The 14292-nt window shown below is 37.5% G+C and overlaps 1 protein-coding gene across 2 annotated transcripts in view; it reads right to left on the bottom strand.

Annotated features, from left to right (window-relative positions):
* The window catches only part of NCAM2 (neural cell adhesion molecule 2), a 547839-nt gene that overhangs the window by 102722 nt on the left and 430825 nt on the right, over window positions 1–14292 (bottom strand). For both annotated transcript variants that reach the window (XM_075910051.1, XM_006128839.4), the window contains exon 12: window positions 7679–7852. In XM_075910051.1, coding sequence (XP_075766166.1) covers window positions 7679–7852 — 174 coding nt within the window. The remainder of the gene's footprint in view (window positions 1–7678; window positions 7853–14292) is intronic.

Genomic DNA, 14292 nt, shown 5'->3' with positions numbered 1-14292 from the left:
TTGTACGTAACCCGGGGACTGCCTGTATTTCTAGACTGATATACCTTATTTCAGATCCTAAAGAAGGACTGATATTATTTTTAATGAATTCTCAAAATAGATAATAATGTTAGCCATAGTACTGATAACTTGAGAACTATTTGGGAGCAGTCTGTAAAAAGATACATCTTTATACGTGCAATTTAACTTCTCCCTTACTAATTGTGCCTAAAGAAAACATGGTTCAAACCTAATTATTAAATGTTAAATTTCTGTGTATATGTGTGTGTCTTTCTCTCTGTGTTTAAAATCACTCTGTGGTACTATTTATAGCCCACAAACTGACAAAAATACTTTTGTATTAATGAAACATGGAACTAAATATTTTTATGAAAATAAATTTATAACCTCATCTTCTGTTTTACATTATAATGAAACACTCCAAGAAAAGCATAGAAATTAGGAGACCATAGCTTTCTTACAGACAGTGCTGTTCAATATTCACCATAGAATATATTAAAATGAATGAAATGTAGTTATCAATGATAATATGTTAATCTGCATTCCCTTTGGGAATGTATATATATATATATATATATATATATATATATATATATATATATATATATATAGCAATCTATCCTAGCAGAACATGTGTAGTATGGTTTACATTCCATAACTAGGGCAGAACCAAGACAACTGAGATTTGATTCTCTTCTGCCTTGTACTGTTGCAGTCGTATATACTCGCGCAAAATGTGTGGGAATGGATTGTGTATGAACACCACATATAGGTGTGATAGAAATGTAGCCGTGTTAGTCTGCTGTAGCTGAAACAAAAAACAGGACTATGTAGCACTTTAAAGACTAACAAGATGGTTTATTAGGTGATGAGCTTTCGTGGGCCAGATCCACTTCCTCAGATCAAATAGTGGAAGAAAATTGGCACAATCATATATACCAAAGAATACAATCAAAAAAATGAACACATATAAAAAGGACAAATCAATTTTCAGAACAGAAGGAGGATGGGGGGGGGGAGATAAATGTCTGTGAGCTAATGATATTAGAAGTGATAAATGGGGAGGCTATCTTTGTAAGTCTTGAAAGAGAATCCTCTGAACTGTCATTCATGCTTAAATTCAACACTTTACGCCTCGGTCTAAACAAAGACATTAATTATCTTACCCATGACAAAGATAGCAGAGGCAGAGCTTCAGACAGAAGGATCATGGGTAGGAAACCAGACTCCCCTAGCCAGCTCTTTTTGGCAAGCCAGGAGCCTCAGGGCTCCATTGTCAATTTCAAGGGCCTAGAGCTCCTGCTAGGGTTCCATGTGCTGCAGCTGTGGTAGGGGTGGCTGGAAGTCCCAAGCTCTTTAAATTGTTGGATCAAAGGGCAGCTGCCGGTAGTGCCATGGCAGTGCTTTAATGTCAGCCAAGTATCAGGGCTGCTTCTTGCTGTTATGTTGTACCAGACTTCACTGACCCATTTTCACCTATGCACATAAGGGGTCTGGCTCACCTTTATTTTGCACCTACTGCTGTCATTTGCACCCGAGAGCAAAGGGATGTAAAATGCCACCATTCTGCTTTGGTAGAATTTATTACTAACTTAGCATAGATCTAAATGAGTGAAAAGAGTGAAAGACAATGGAAAATCAAGCCCTGACTTTTTCACTTTTACCTTCTTATAAAGAGTAAGGAAAGGTTGCAGACATATGGTAGACATAGAAGGCATGTAGCTGATTTGCAACTGCTAGCAGCAAATATTTGATAGGTCATTAGATTGGGAGGGATTTCCATTACTACCGAGATTTTTTTCCCAAGTGTCTTGCCAACATGACCAGGACCTAACTGATTGTTATATTTGGAAGCTGGAAGGAATTTCCCCCTACGTTAGATTGGCAGAGACTCTCGAGGGTTTTCACTTTCCTCTAAGCAAGGAGCCTGGGTCACCTGCAAAATTTAAATTAGTGTAAATTAGTGTGAATTATTTTTTCTATAACTCCAAGTCTTTAAATCATGATTTGTCAACTTCAGTAACTCTGAGGGGTTTTTTCCTCATTCAGAAACGCAAAAATTGGTGCGAGTTTTGCCAATTTAATGGGAAGGAGGAAGAGGAAGTAGCAGCAGCAGTTACAGGCTGTGGGAAGCAAGAGAAACTTCTACCAATATGAAAGACATTTTTAGAAAAAGTTCTAAACAACTGAAAATAGGGATTTAACATGGAAAAACAATCTCAATGTTCACTACAATGACACTGCAAAAGGAATAAAAAGTAACAAAGGGGGGTTTAGAAAGACTTTTAGAAAACATGCCAAAGCAGTCTGAATATAAGAGCATTGATGGAACAAGGTGAAGGTCTGCCTCTTTATACTGGGTCCTACTAAATTAGAGGGCAACTGCCTCAGAAGATAAAAAATGATATGTTTTATGGTAGTTCTGGCTTGGTGAGCTTCTTTCTCTCTACCTCTGTAATGAAGAGATAGGCAGCAGAGGGATTTTTGTTTTGTGACTGTAGTACATCATTAAGAACAGCCAAAACAAAACTGAAATGCAGTCACTTGCAATATCTGCACCATTTTACAATTAAAATATATCAGGCATGTTTTATTGCTCTGTTAGACAGCATAGTATAGGATTACCAAACTGTGTATGATGTGGGCAGTTAAAAATGAGCATTTTCCTTCAATGGTCTGAGAGAGATTGCAGTAGTTTCTTGCATTTACAAGTTTCAAGGACTGTAATGTATCTATAAAATATATTAAAGTATATATTAAAATACTTGATATGCTAGCAGAAACAATTATACAAGGTGTATGAATACAAGGTGAGTTTTTATGGGAATCAACTGCACTATCAGCTCTCCCTCTTATGATCAGACATACAATTTTTCATTTATTTACACAAAGCACAGAGCTTCTCTGAAGTTCACAAATAATTCTTCAGGTTTTGGAGAGGGATGCTTCTAACTGTTACTGCCAGCAGAGGTTGTCAGAAATATTATTTACCTCTGAGACACTGAAGATGGCAGTACAAAGCATTTGTATAGTAGAATGGTGTGCAAATTAAGAAAGTCAAGGGTTAGAGGTTAGGGAAAGAGAGGACATTATTGTGGGTGAATAACTGAATAAAAAAAAGAAAACCCAGAGCAAAAGGGGGATAGAAAGAAACAATAGAGGACATGTTGAGATTTAGTGTCCCATACTGTAATTCATTCTGAGGGGCTGTGTACCACATTGAATCAATGCATATGCAAGGTATTTCATGGTATAACAGAGGTGCTGCTCACCGACAGTAAGTACCTCTGCTTACCAGGAAACTCTCAGTTTCAATTATTAGATAATGCACATTTTAAGCAGATATTATATTGAAGCAATCCTAGCAGTTAATAAGGGCTGGTTCTCCTAACTCAAAACACATGAATTGGCTACAGTGTCATGCCAAAAAAATTTCAAAATCAAAGGATGGAAAACAAGGCAAGAAGATAACTCTTGGATGTACTAAAAACAGGATTGGTCAAGGCAATTACTTTTGTTATGTAATCAGTTCATCCCTGACATTAAAAGCCAGGATTAAATATTCAAAAGAAATCATCTATGGAGCTGGCTTAACATACTGTGATACACACTAAATGCTAATTATCTTCTCTATCCTATCTCTGAGGTTAAACTAAGCATAGTTAAATTAACCCAGATGCCAACTGGATTGTCTAAGGTTCAGATTACATTATACAAAATCACGAGCTTCATATTTTTCATCACTGGATGTTTAGTATGTTTTATATGTAGACTCCTAGCCTCAGTTCATTGCATTACTCTTGCTATAAAACAAAAGGAAATATAGGACAGCGAGAGGCGTAGGAAGACCAGCATCCATTCATGTACATGCCATCCTGCCAGAGGAAATGAACTATCATAATATATCCTGTTTTCCCTAGACCTGCAAAAATTCTGAGTTCTGGAGGCTAAATATTACGATTACCACCTACGCTGCTGTAAGATACACTATAGCCAAGATGTTATCCAACTTACACAAACCATTCGTGCAATTCAGAGTGTTCTAATGAAAACAAACAAAAAACATACTACTACCAAAAGCCACAGGTTGACCCTCCCTTTTATTTTTTCTTCTCTGCTAAACTTACGAATGAAGAACAGGGGGAAAACAGGAATTAAATACATTTTATCAATCACACTAAATAGATGAAAGCAGAAGAAACATCTTTCGCAATGATATTTCAGACTTTGGCCTCCAAACTGGACTAATGAAGCTCAAAGGTTTTGGCTCTGACACAATATGTATCTAAGGGTATGTCTAGACTATATGCCTCTGACAACAGAGGCATGTAGATTAGGCTACCTGGCATAGGAAAATGAAACGGCGATTTAAGTAATCATCACTTCATTTAAATTAAAATGGCTGCCACACTGTGCCGATCAGCTGTTTGTTGGCTCAGCATGCTAGTCTGGATGCTCCGCGGTCAACATCAAAGGCATTTGTCGACCTCCCTGGTATGCCTCATGGGAGGCATTGGGTATTTCCACTCAAAATTATGAAGAGCAAAATCTTGAAAAATTGAAGGGGGAGGAATAACAAACTCTGGATATACTTTTTTTTATTTATTTTTCAGAAAATCTGTTATTTCATTATATCCATTAAAATGCTATATTTTGTATTACTTTTGCATTAATAAAATATGTCAAAAGCCCTTACAGAAATTATTTCATCCAGCCCTGCAAACCAATTTCTGCCCACATCCAGCCCTGTTCCCCTTCTCCTCACTGGGTTTTCAGATTGGGAGTTGCCAGGACAGCCTGGATCAGGCAGGAGTACATGCATCAAGTACCCTTGCCCAGTGGTAGCTCCAGCTCCTCCCATCCCTTCTTCCTTAGCCCAGCCAAGGTTCTGGAGAGGGAGGTCATTTTAGCATCACCAGCCCTTGGACACTATTGTCATTGGTGAAGACCAGCCAAAATACAGCTATCTCCATATGAATCTGCTCCATGCCGACAAGGAGAACTCCCACTGCTAGCTCAAATTGGGGGAAGTAGCACTGCAGCCCAGCATACAGAGTTGGAATGAGGGTGCCATTCCAATCTAGGTTGTTCTCTTTGTCAGTGGTGAGGTAGAAGAGCATGAGGCTAGTTATACAGAGGCTGGGCCCATGCTGCTGGCAGCATCATCCAAGAGCAGGTTGTGCTAGAAATTGGCCACTACAAAAAGTGATTTTTCTTCATTTGACTTCAATTTATAATTTATTTCATGCTGTTTTATATTTGTGAAAAACACGAAGATCTAGAATAACCTATTTGAATCTTTAAAAAAAATACTGTCAATTTGGTTCACGTTTTGAGTGAAGGCTTAGGTCAGCTCTTACTTTGAGATCTGTAATTTAATGTTAAGTCTCATAGGGCATGCGTACATTAGGAAATTATTTCAAAATAACTAAATGTGAAATAACTCCCAAAATAACAAAACCAAAATAGCATGTCCCCACTACAGGGGAGCCTCAAAATTAGCCCGAGGCAGGCTCCATAATTGTGGATGCACTACCTCAACTTAGAGCACCAGGAAACACTGGGGAGTAATTATTTCAAAAGTGCAGCAGTGGAACATCCACACTATCCCTATTTCAATTTTGAAATAAGCATTATTACCAAAGGAAAGTAGGAGTACAGATTTCAAAATAATCAGCCCGTTATTTCAAAATAACAAGCTTGATAGTGTGGAAACTCCACTCATTTCAAAATAAGGGCAGTTATTTTTAAATAACTCCTAGTGCATACTGACTTACTGAATGACCTTGTCAGGGACTGATGTAAGAAAATAACTCTGTGGTAGTAGTGAGACCAACAGCAGTGGTGGGGAAAAAAGAACTATTTTAACAGTAATCCTTCAATACCTAAACAGACTCAATTGACTATACTGAGAAGTGTTCAAACTGTGACAAAAAGTCAAGCATGGGTCTAGGAACCACTAAAGATCCATTCAAAGTGTTAGATAGCTGTGAACATTTGCACACTGCACCTGTTTTTAAGATCACTGTTGAAAAATTAGATTTTGTACAGTAGAGCAAGATTTTGTACACCCTTGCTGCAAGGTTTTTGCACAAAAACCCGTGGAGCGTCTACACCTCAAATGCGCTTTTGCACAAGTAAATCAACAGTAAAAGGGCAGAAGGGAGGGCTTTTTCCAGTGTAGGTAAACTTCCTTTTACAAGCTATAACTCCATTCTGCGCTGTAGCTATTGTGCAAAAAAGTAAGTGTGGACGCTCCAGAGGGGTTTCTTGCACAAGAAAAAGCATAGGGGTTTCTTGCTCATGGAAAAAAGCACAGGTGCTCTGATGACCACTCTGTGAATGGCCATCAGAGCTTTCTTGCGCAAGAGCGTCTGTGCAGTGTGGATGCTCTCTTGTACAAAAGCACATCACTTTTGCGATGTGCTTTGAGGTGTGGACCTGCTCTTGCGCAAGAAGTTTTTGTGTAAAAACTCTTACGCAAAAGGTTTTTTGTGCAGGAAGTATGTAGTGTAGACGCAGCCTAGGTGTTCTTTTAGTAATACTCTTTTTTTTTTAAGTATTTGTGTTCCTCTAATCTTGTAGACAATGGAAGCCAGTTTAGAAACTGTGTATATTAGGATTCTTGGAGATCCTCCAACTCAGTGTTTCTTAAATTGTGTTCCAGGGCGCTGTGGAGAGCAATAGAATTCAAAATGGCCACCCTTAAAGAGGTAGACAACCTTTTTTTTTTTCTTCAATAACTTTCCCCCGGCCCCTTTTTTTTTTGCTCAACAAAAAATCATTGGTGTTCCGCATAAAAAAAATTGTTGTTTGGTGTTCCTCAGTTTTAAAAAGTTTAAGAGACACTGCTCTAACTTATACCATCTAAGAACAACAAGGGCAAGACAGTGCCTGGAAGCGATTGTGTATTGAATCACCCTCTGGCAGACACCCCTTCTTTTACTCTGGGCATGCACTTAATTCACCCATGCCAGGGGACTCCTCAGGCTCCTCTGTTTAGATGAGGTTTATAGACTTTTTTTGTCTTCAGAATAGTGCGAAGTGGCCACAGGATCGGTTATGTTCTGGCCCATATGTCAAGTATCTCAACCATGCAATATCTCAAATAAGACATATACTTTAGCACAAAGAAATACTTGATACTATATTAATATTTTATAAATAAGTTTTAAACACATGTAACAATGATTTACAAGTATGTAGAATGTTATAGAGTAGTTAAAATCAATAATTCATTATCAGGATACTGCTGTCCTCTTAGTACTTTTTAATTAAATGCACAGCGAAGCATACTCAAAACTCTTAATTTGACTCTTCTGCTACTTTCCTTCTTTGCGGTGGATCAATTTATAAACTGTATTCTTCATATTGCATAAGTAGTATATTAAAAATCTACATAATTACTTTCTGAATAACTTTGAGTTTGCTTACCAGACTTCTGAAAAACCAAGAAATAATGTCAATGGACATTTAAAAGACAATAAAAGGCCAAATTATCAGTGTAAATAGGTTTGATTCCGCTTAAGTCAATAGAGCTAGCCGCAGTATCTGAGAATATCATTGAAAGAATAATACTGCTAGGATAGTGAGACAGGCTCAGTCAACAAGAATTTGTTATTATAACTCCCTGATATTCTTTTAATTTAAAAAAAAAATCCCATTTTTGCAGACTCACTTTGAACTCCATGGGAGCGCACTATTTTCCATGTTTCTGAAGCTACTTCTTTCACATCCACTTGGTAATGATGAATGGGCACACCTCCATGTGAATCCGGCTTATTGAAAGAGATTTTGGCAATAGTCTGTGACAACTCTATAATTCTTACTCCATAGGGACTAGATGGCACATCTAAAAAAGAGCAAACATTAATTAAATTCAACAATAGTAATCAGATTATCCACAGAAAACATTTGATAATCAACAGCCTATTTAGCATCCTGAGGGAAAAAAGGTTATCAGATATTTTAATACGTATGACTTCAGGTTCTGCCTCAAACAGCTAAGCCTACATTGTAGTCCAGTGATATACATTCACAAGTAAAAGAAACAGTCTTGTATGGAAACTAAATAGTGTTAAAGGTGCATATAAACATACTCCATTTAACCCAAGAAATGATTTCTCTTCTCTCTTTTATAATGTAACCCTTATAAACAGCTAACCTCGAAATAAGCCACGCAAATTGTACTATATAAATTGAGTAGCTTATTCTGAGGTAATTTCAAAATAGCTTATTTTCAAATTTGGTGCTGTCTACACAGCATAAAATTTTGAAGTAAAGCACTATTCCGAAACATCTCATCTCTCGTGAAATGATGTTTTATTGGAATAGTGTGACTGTTATATATTGAAATTATGGGCGTGATCAGATGATGCTAAATAGTTATTTTGGGGTACCTCTGGCTCCACAGTGTAGACGTAAGCCTTAGAGGGAAACAGGAGTTGATTAACTTGTTTTGTTTGTTTGTTTAATACATAACTATGTAAAGGAGAATAGTAGCCTTTAAACCCAACATAAATCAGCTGTGTCTTCTTTCTGGATTGGACTGGACTCCAATGTATTACCAAGAAATCTTTATACAAAGTTTCTATAGGAAAGTTCTAATTGGAATTGAAATATTTTATCTCTATTCAAAAATTAGTCATAGTTTTCATAATATAAAATAACTATTAAAATATGAAATATAGTTGTTGAAATTCCAAAACATTAAATAAAAGTGAGAAATTTATTTCAGAATCTCTATATTTTCAAATGTAGAAATGTAACTTTATACAATATGGTCCAATTAACTAAAGTTTCCTTTCCTTTCCTTTCCTTTCCTTTCCTTTCCTTTCCTTTCCTTTCCTTTCCTTTCCTTGTTTTATGGGCTTTTCATTTGGTTCAGCATTTTTTTCTGAACATGTATAGGCATGTTATATACATGGTAGTGCATGACAAGTATTGGCAAGGGAGTATATTTTGTTGTACATGCAGAAGACAGACATTTCAGATGTGATTTGGGTCTCTTTTTATATATTTGAAACTAGCCTCAGTATAATTTACTTTACACTTTTAGATTTGGCATTGTTACTATTCATTATCTTACTATATAAAGAGAAGTAGGGTTTTTTCCTGTGTTTCAGAGTGGTGTATCAGAGGCATGTACAAATATGTGCAGAAGTCTAAAGATAAGACAACTAAAACTTATCCATATACTAAACTATTCACATAAACTGAAGTCTTTATCTATGAATGATCAAACCATCTGGGATGAAGTAAAAATCAATCTGAACTTTTGTCAGTCATACAATTTTCTGTTCATTTTGATTCAAGATTCAAAAAGCTGCTTCTTAATGTTCATTGAAAATGAGGCGATCGAGGCAATCCATAAGTAACTGCTGTTGAGACACGGGATTACTCAGAGCTGAGGCTATTAGCCTGAGACTTCGGTGCAATTCCACTGCAGAATTCCTGAGAGATCTTGGGCTTGTTCCTTAGGCCATGTTCACACTAACAAGCTTACAATGGCAAAGCTGTAGTGGTTTAGCTGCACTGTAGTAAGATTACTCCTATACTCACTCTGTCAACAGGAGAGTTCTACCGTCAACATGATAAAACCACCTCAATGAGCAGCTGTATCTATGTCAGACAGAGAAGCTGTCTTGCTGACATAGCACTTGCACACTACAACATATGCTGGTGAAACTTATATCACTCGGTGGTGTGGTTTTTCATGCACTTGAGCAACAGTAGTTTTTCTGGAATAAGTGGTAACATGGACATGGGCTTAGTCTCTCTTTGCCTCAATACCCCATCTGTAAAAAAATGAGAAAAAGCATTTCCCTTCCTCACAGAGGTTCTGTGAAAATACATACATTAAAAAGATTATGAGGCCCTCCAATACTATGATGATCAGGCGATGCACATTAGTGAAATAGGTAACTTCCCTCACCTTTATCATAATTTCACTATCAGGCCTTCCTCTCCACCAAATTCTGTTAGCCACAGCTGTTTTCCTATATATTTCCCTATAGATTTTGCTGCTAATTCCCCAAACTATCCAGTAAGTTCCTCTGTCTTATTATTTTAGTTTTGTATATGATTGATTATGATATATATGGCATATGGAAGAAAAAATCATAGTGAAATAAGGAACGTCTTTTACTTTCATACTGCTAATCTGAGTATAATTTCTGCCAAATGAAGATATGTATAATTTTCAATTTTTTTATTACTGAGCATCAAGTGAAACTCTTGTGTAGACCTAGCAAAATATTTTGCATGATTTTTAAATACTTTGGCACATTGTTAACTGAGAACCACTTAAGAAAATGTGAAACACATTGAAACACACTCAAAACGCATATTAAGGTCATATCCTTTAAAGAATGCCATCAATGCATTTCAAAGAGTAGCAAAGTTTTATTCCATTATAGAATGCCCAAGTATCAAGAAATAAATGTAGTTTAGAAAAAAAATGAGTCATCAAAAGAAAGCAAAACAGGAGACTGTTACTAGATACAAACAAGAAAATCAGTGTTTTATTTTTCATTAAAATTAGTAAATTGAAGTATCTCCTCCAGAATAGGTTAATATAGCACCTTTTTCCTAATAAAATAATAATAATAATAATCAGATTAATTAATTGAGAGAGTTTTGAGTTAGTTAACGAATATTAATTCAGACCTAAGCATTCAGACCCTGACTGAACTAAACATTAAAGATATAATACATTTAAGCATGTGGTAGTTTTCCAGCAGAGCTACTCACTTAGCGTCTGATCCTACCATATTTAAATTGATGTGAGTTTTTCCATGAATGTCTATGCGAAAACAATTTAGCCACTCTTAAATGTTCGGAATGTATTTCAGATTGATTTATTGGAATGGTGTCGTAGTTCTCAACTTTTTGCAGTATCAATCTCTGGTTAGAGGACCATGATTTCTCTCAAAATAGTGATTGTTATAACTATCAACAACATTAACCTCTTCAACACACCTCATGAATGAGCCAGAATCAGATATCTGATTTATTTAAGCAGGATTCCTCAGAGGATAAGGAATAAATGTGGTCAAATCAGGATCTAACAGTTTTTTTGATGCTTTGTATAAAAAATAGAATGAGGAGCCAGGTATAGATATTTAAATAGTGACATTCCCCCTCTTTTTTCCTTTCTTTTCATAGAGCCTCATTGTCTCTTTGCTAATTTTATACTAATATAACTCCACTTACATTAACTTGGAATGATCAAAAACATCTAAATGGTACAAATTCAAGTCAAATGAAGAAATCTGCTTTCCGACTAAGTGGTCCTGGCTTTCTCTTTCAAACTGTTTATTAACACTCTCTAAAGTGGGATGGACATCTGCTTCAAATACGTACCAACGTCCCTGAAATACATATCTTCAGTGTTGACTAAATAAAAGCACAATTAAAAAGACAACTTTCACACCCACACACACACACCACTGTCAGGTATCTGTAAGGTAGAAATTTGCTTGAGTGATTTGTATCACCAATGGATTAACGTTACCCTATTTTGAGTATGACTTGTCTCTGCAACAGGACTCTTCCCTTCACTACAGCCCCTGACAGTCATTACCATTTATCCCATTCACTTTTTATCTCATGATCCTTCATCTCACCTTAATATAATAATGCTTAAAGGCATTTTGGGGTGAAATAAGAGAGCAAAGACCCACTTTTCATCATGCAAGTACAGCATTTCCATTTTTGTATCTTAATAAAGGGATTACTCCAACCTCTCATTGTTGAAGTAACACACGTTACCCTTTCAAAATACTGTTTGGTTGAATATCTATAGCATTCTCATGACTAACACAATGAGGTGTCTGGTGTTGCTCAGTGAAAAGGATTTGGCAAATCAAGTCTAATATTCACTGTCAGAACTTTATGAGGTAGCCTAACTTGCAAATTACCTGAACTGTCCATTGTTGTAACTACTGTCATGTTCCACATATCCAAGCCAGCTTATAGTATAGGCCTTATCGGCCTGTATGTACAGTAGCAGATCCTAGAACCATGTGATAATATCAGATGCTTAAATAACTTTTTTTAAAAACAAAAGTTAACCCTCAGAGATGCAAAGAAAAGACTAAAAATATAAAACTAATGTAACGTGTGACTATCTCAATCTCCAGAAAGATTGGACCAACAGCTCCAAAAAGGGGATCTGACCCATTTGTCTCAGCTGTGAGAGTGAATCCTCCTGCTTCACCATGGGTGGCCAATAATTTCTGAAGGGGTGAACACTTCACAAATTTCTGAAGTGGCCTCAGGCTGCCCCATAAGGGGCGGTGCCTCGGGTGGAAGATATGGGCCTGGAGAATTCCCGTGTTCCCCTGCCAAGAGACCCTGATTGGACTGGGGGTGGAGGAGTGCATCTTCCCCGCCCCCCCCCCCCTCTCCCCCCATGCCTCAGTACTTAGAGAGAGCTGCCAGCTGTTTGGAATAGCTGGCGGTTCCCTCTATATGCCATGCATCGCTGGCGCAGGAGACTTTGGGCATTCCCCCAACCCCCAGGTCAATCAGGGCCTGGCCAGGGGAGCATGTGAAGTCTTTGCCCTCTGCTCCCAACCTGCAAGGGTGCACAGCTTCTAGAGTGAACCACTATATCTTTTGAACAGTTGGTGGTTCCCTGTGGTGCTGCATGTTCCTGGCGTGGGGAGGAGACTTCATTGGCCTGAGGATGGGGGAGCTGCAGGCCAGATCTACATCCTTGGTGGTCCGGATCCGACATATGGAGGCTTGCCCTCTCCTATGCTACACCAAGTAAACTAGGTGTGGGTGCGTGGGTGGGCGTGTAGGGGGGAGTTGTAAGAATGTGGGCAGGGAGCCTCAAGTGGGTTTTTTTCCTGCAAAGCCTCTATTTAGTCCAGTATCATGCAAATAAGCACCAAACTCATACTAATCTTTCTTCAAGAAACTTTGTCTCTTCCTGTCAGAAGCATCACATAAATCACTTTTAGTTTTAAATAAAATAATGATTCAAATGATAAATTTCAAGATGGCAATGCAACTTTCTATACATGTTTCACAATCAATTGAAAAAAAATCTGACAAAAAGGTAGACTATGTGTTTAAAAAGCAATGTCTTTGCCTTGCACACTAAGGTTTCATATAATACTATGTTTCAACTGGACCTGGGCAAATCCAGGAATGGCTGTGCTCACCTCAGGCTCTGAAAGCCATTGGGACAATCTGCCCAGTTCACCTGGCTTGTGAAGCCTAAGCCTGTCCTAGAAAAAAAACACACAGTTTAGGAGACTTCTGTATTAAAGTCTATGATGTGAAATTATGTACTCAGAGTGACAAGAGATGAAAAACAATGTGACTTTTGCATTATAAAAGTTGTTTGTTCAACTAATCAAATACTCAGGCACTGAAGAAGGTGAAGATATTCAGACCCTTGTATTATCAGGAGTTCAACACTGCCTGGAAGGCACTGGGCATCTCCAAATTAAATTGATTGTAATGGGAATTGAGAATCCTTCTCAGCCTTTTGTGGGATCAAACTTTAAAAATACCAAAATAATACAGTTCTTCCTATATATACTTGGTCAACAGCACTGTATAACTGGTGTTAATGGTTTCCTCTCACAAGAAATTGTTTTCCTGTTTAGGAGAGGAACTTTTTGTCATCACTGAGTCTAACAGTAAAAGTTTGGCAGGGAAAAAAAAGACAATGGCAATGTGCCTCAGGAGCACTTTCCAGCTTACAGTAATTGCAACACAAATAAAATAATATTATTTGACCTTCTGGGAAAAAACCCTGTCCCAGAATAGCACATTAAGGAGTGAGTGAATCCTGTAGCACTTTAACAGAAAACAATAATATTTGGTACATTGACCATGCTGGTTAATGCAGTCTGACTAATGGAATGTAGATACACTAGAAGATTTACGCAGTGTTGCTCGGGTCCTTAACTCAAATAAATTTTGTTTTTCTTCATTTAAATCATTGCTCTGGGGGAGAGCTGTGGATGAGAGGTTCTGTATGGAGGCTGCTCTGGGGAGAGGACATGCAGAGCCATTGGCCATTATCTTTGAAAACTCATGTCAATTGGAGCAGGTTGCGGACAACTGGAAAAAGGGAAATGTAGTGTCCATCTTTAAAAAAGGGAAGAAGAACAATCCAGAGAACTATAGACTGATCAACCTCATCTCAGTTCCTGGAAAAATCATGGAGGGCATCCTCAAGGAATCCATTCTGAAGTACTTGCAAGAAAGGAAAGTCATCAGGAATAGTCAACATGGATTCACCAAGGGCCAGTCATACCTGACCAACCT

This window comes from Pelodiscus sinensis, chromosome 1, assembly GCF_049634645.1.
Source record: "Pelodiscus sinensis isolate JC-2024 chromosome 1, ASM4963464v1, whole genome shotgun sequence".
NCBI lineage: Eukaryota > Metazoa > Chordata > Testudines > Trionychidae > Pelodiscus > Pelodiscus sinensis.
The sequence above is the reverse complement of the archived record's forward strand: the minus strand, read 5'-3'. Positions and strand labels throughout refer to the sequence as shown.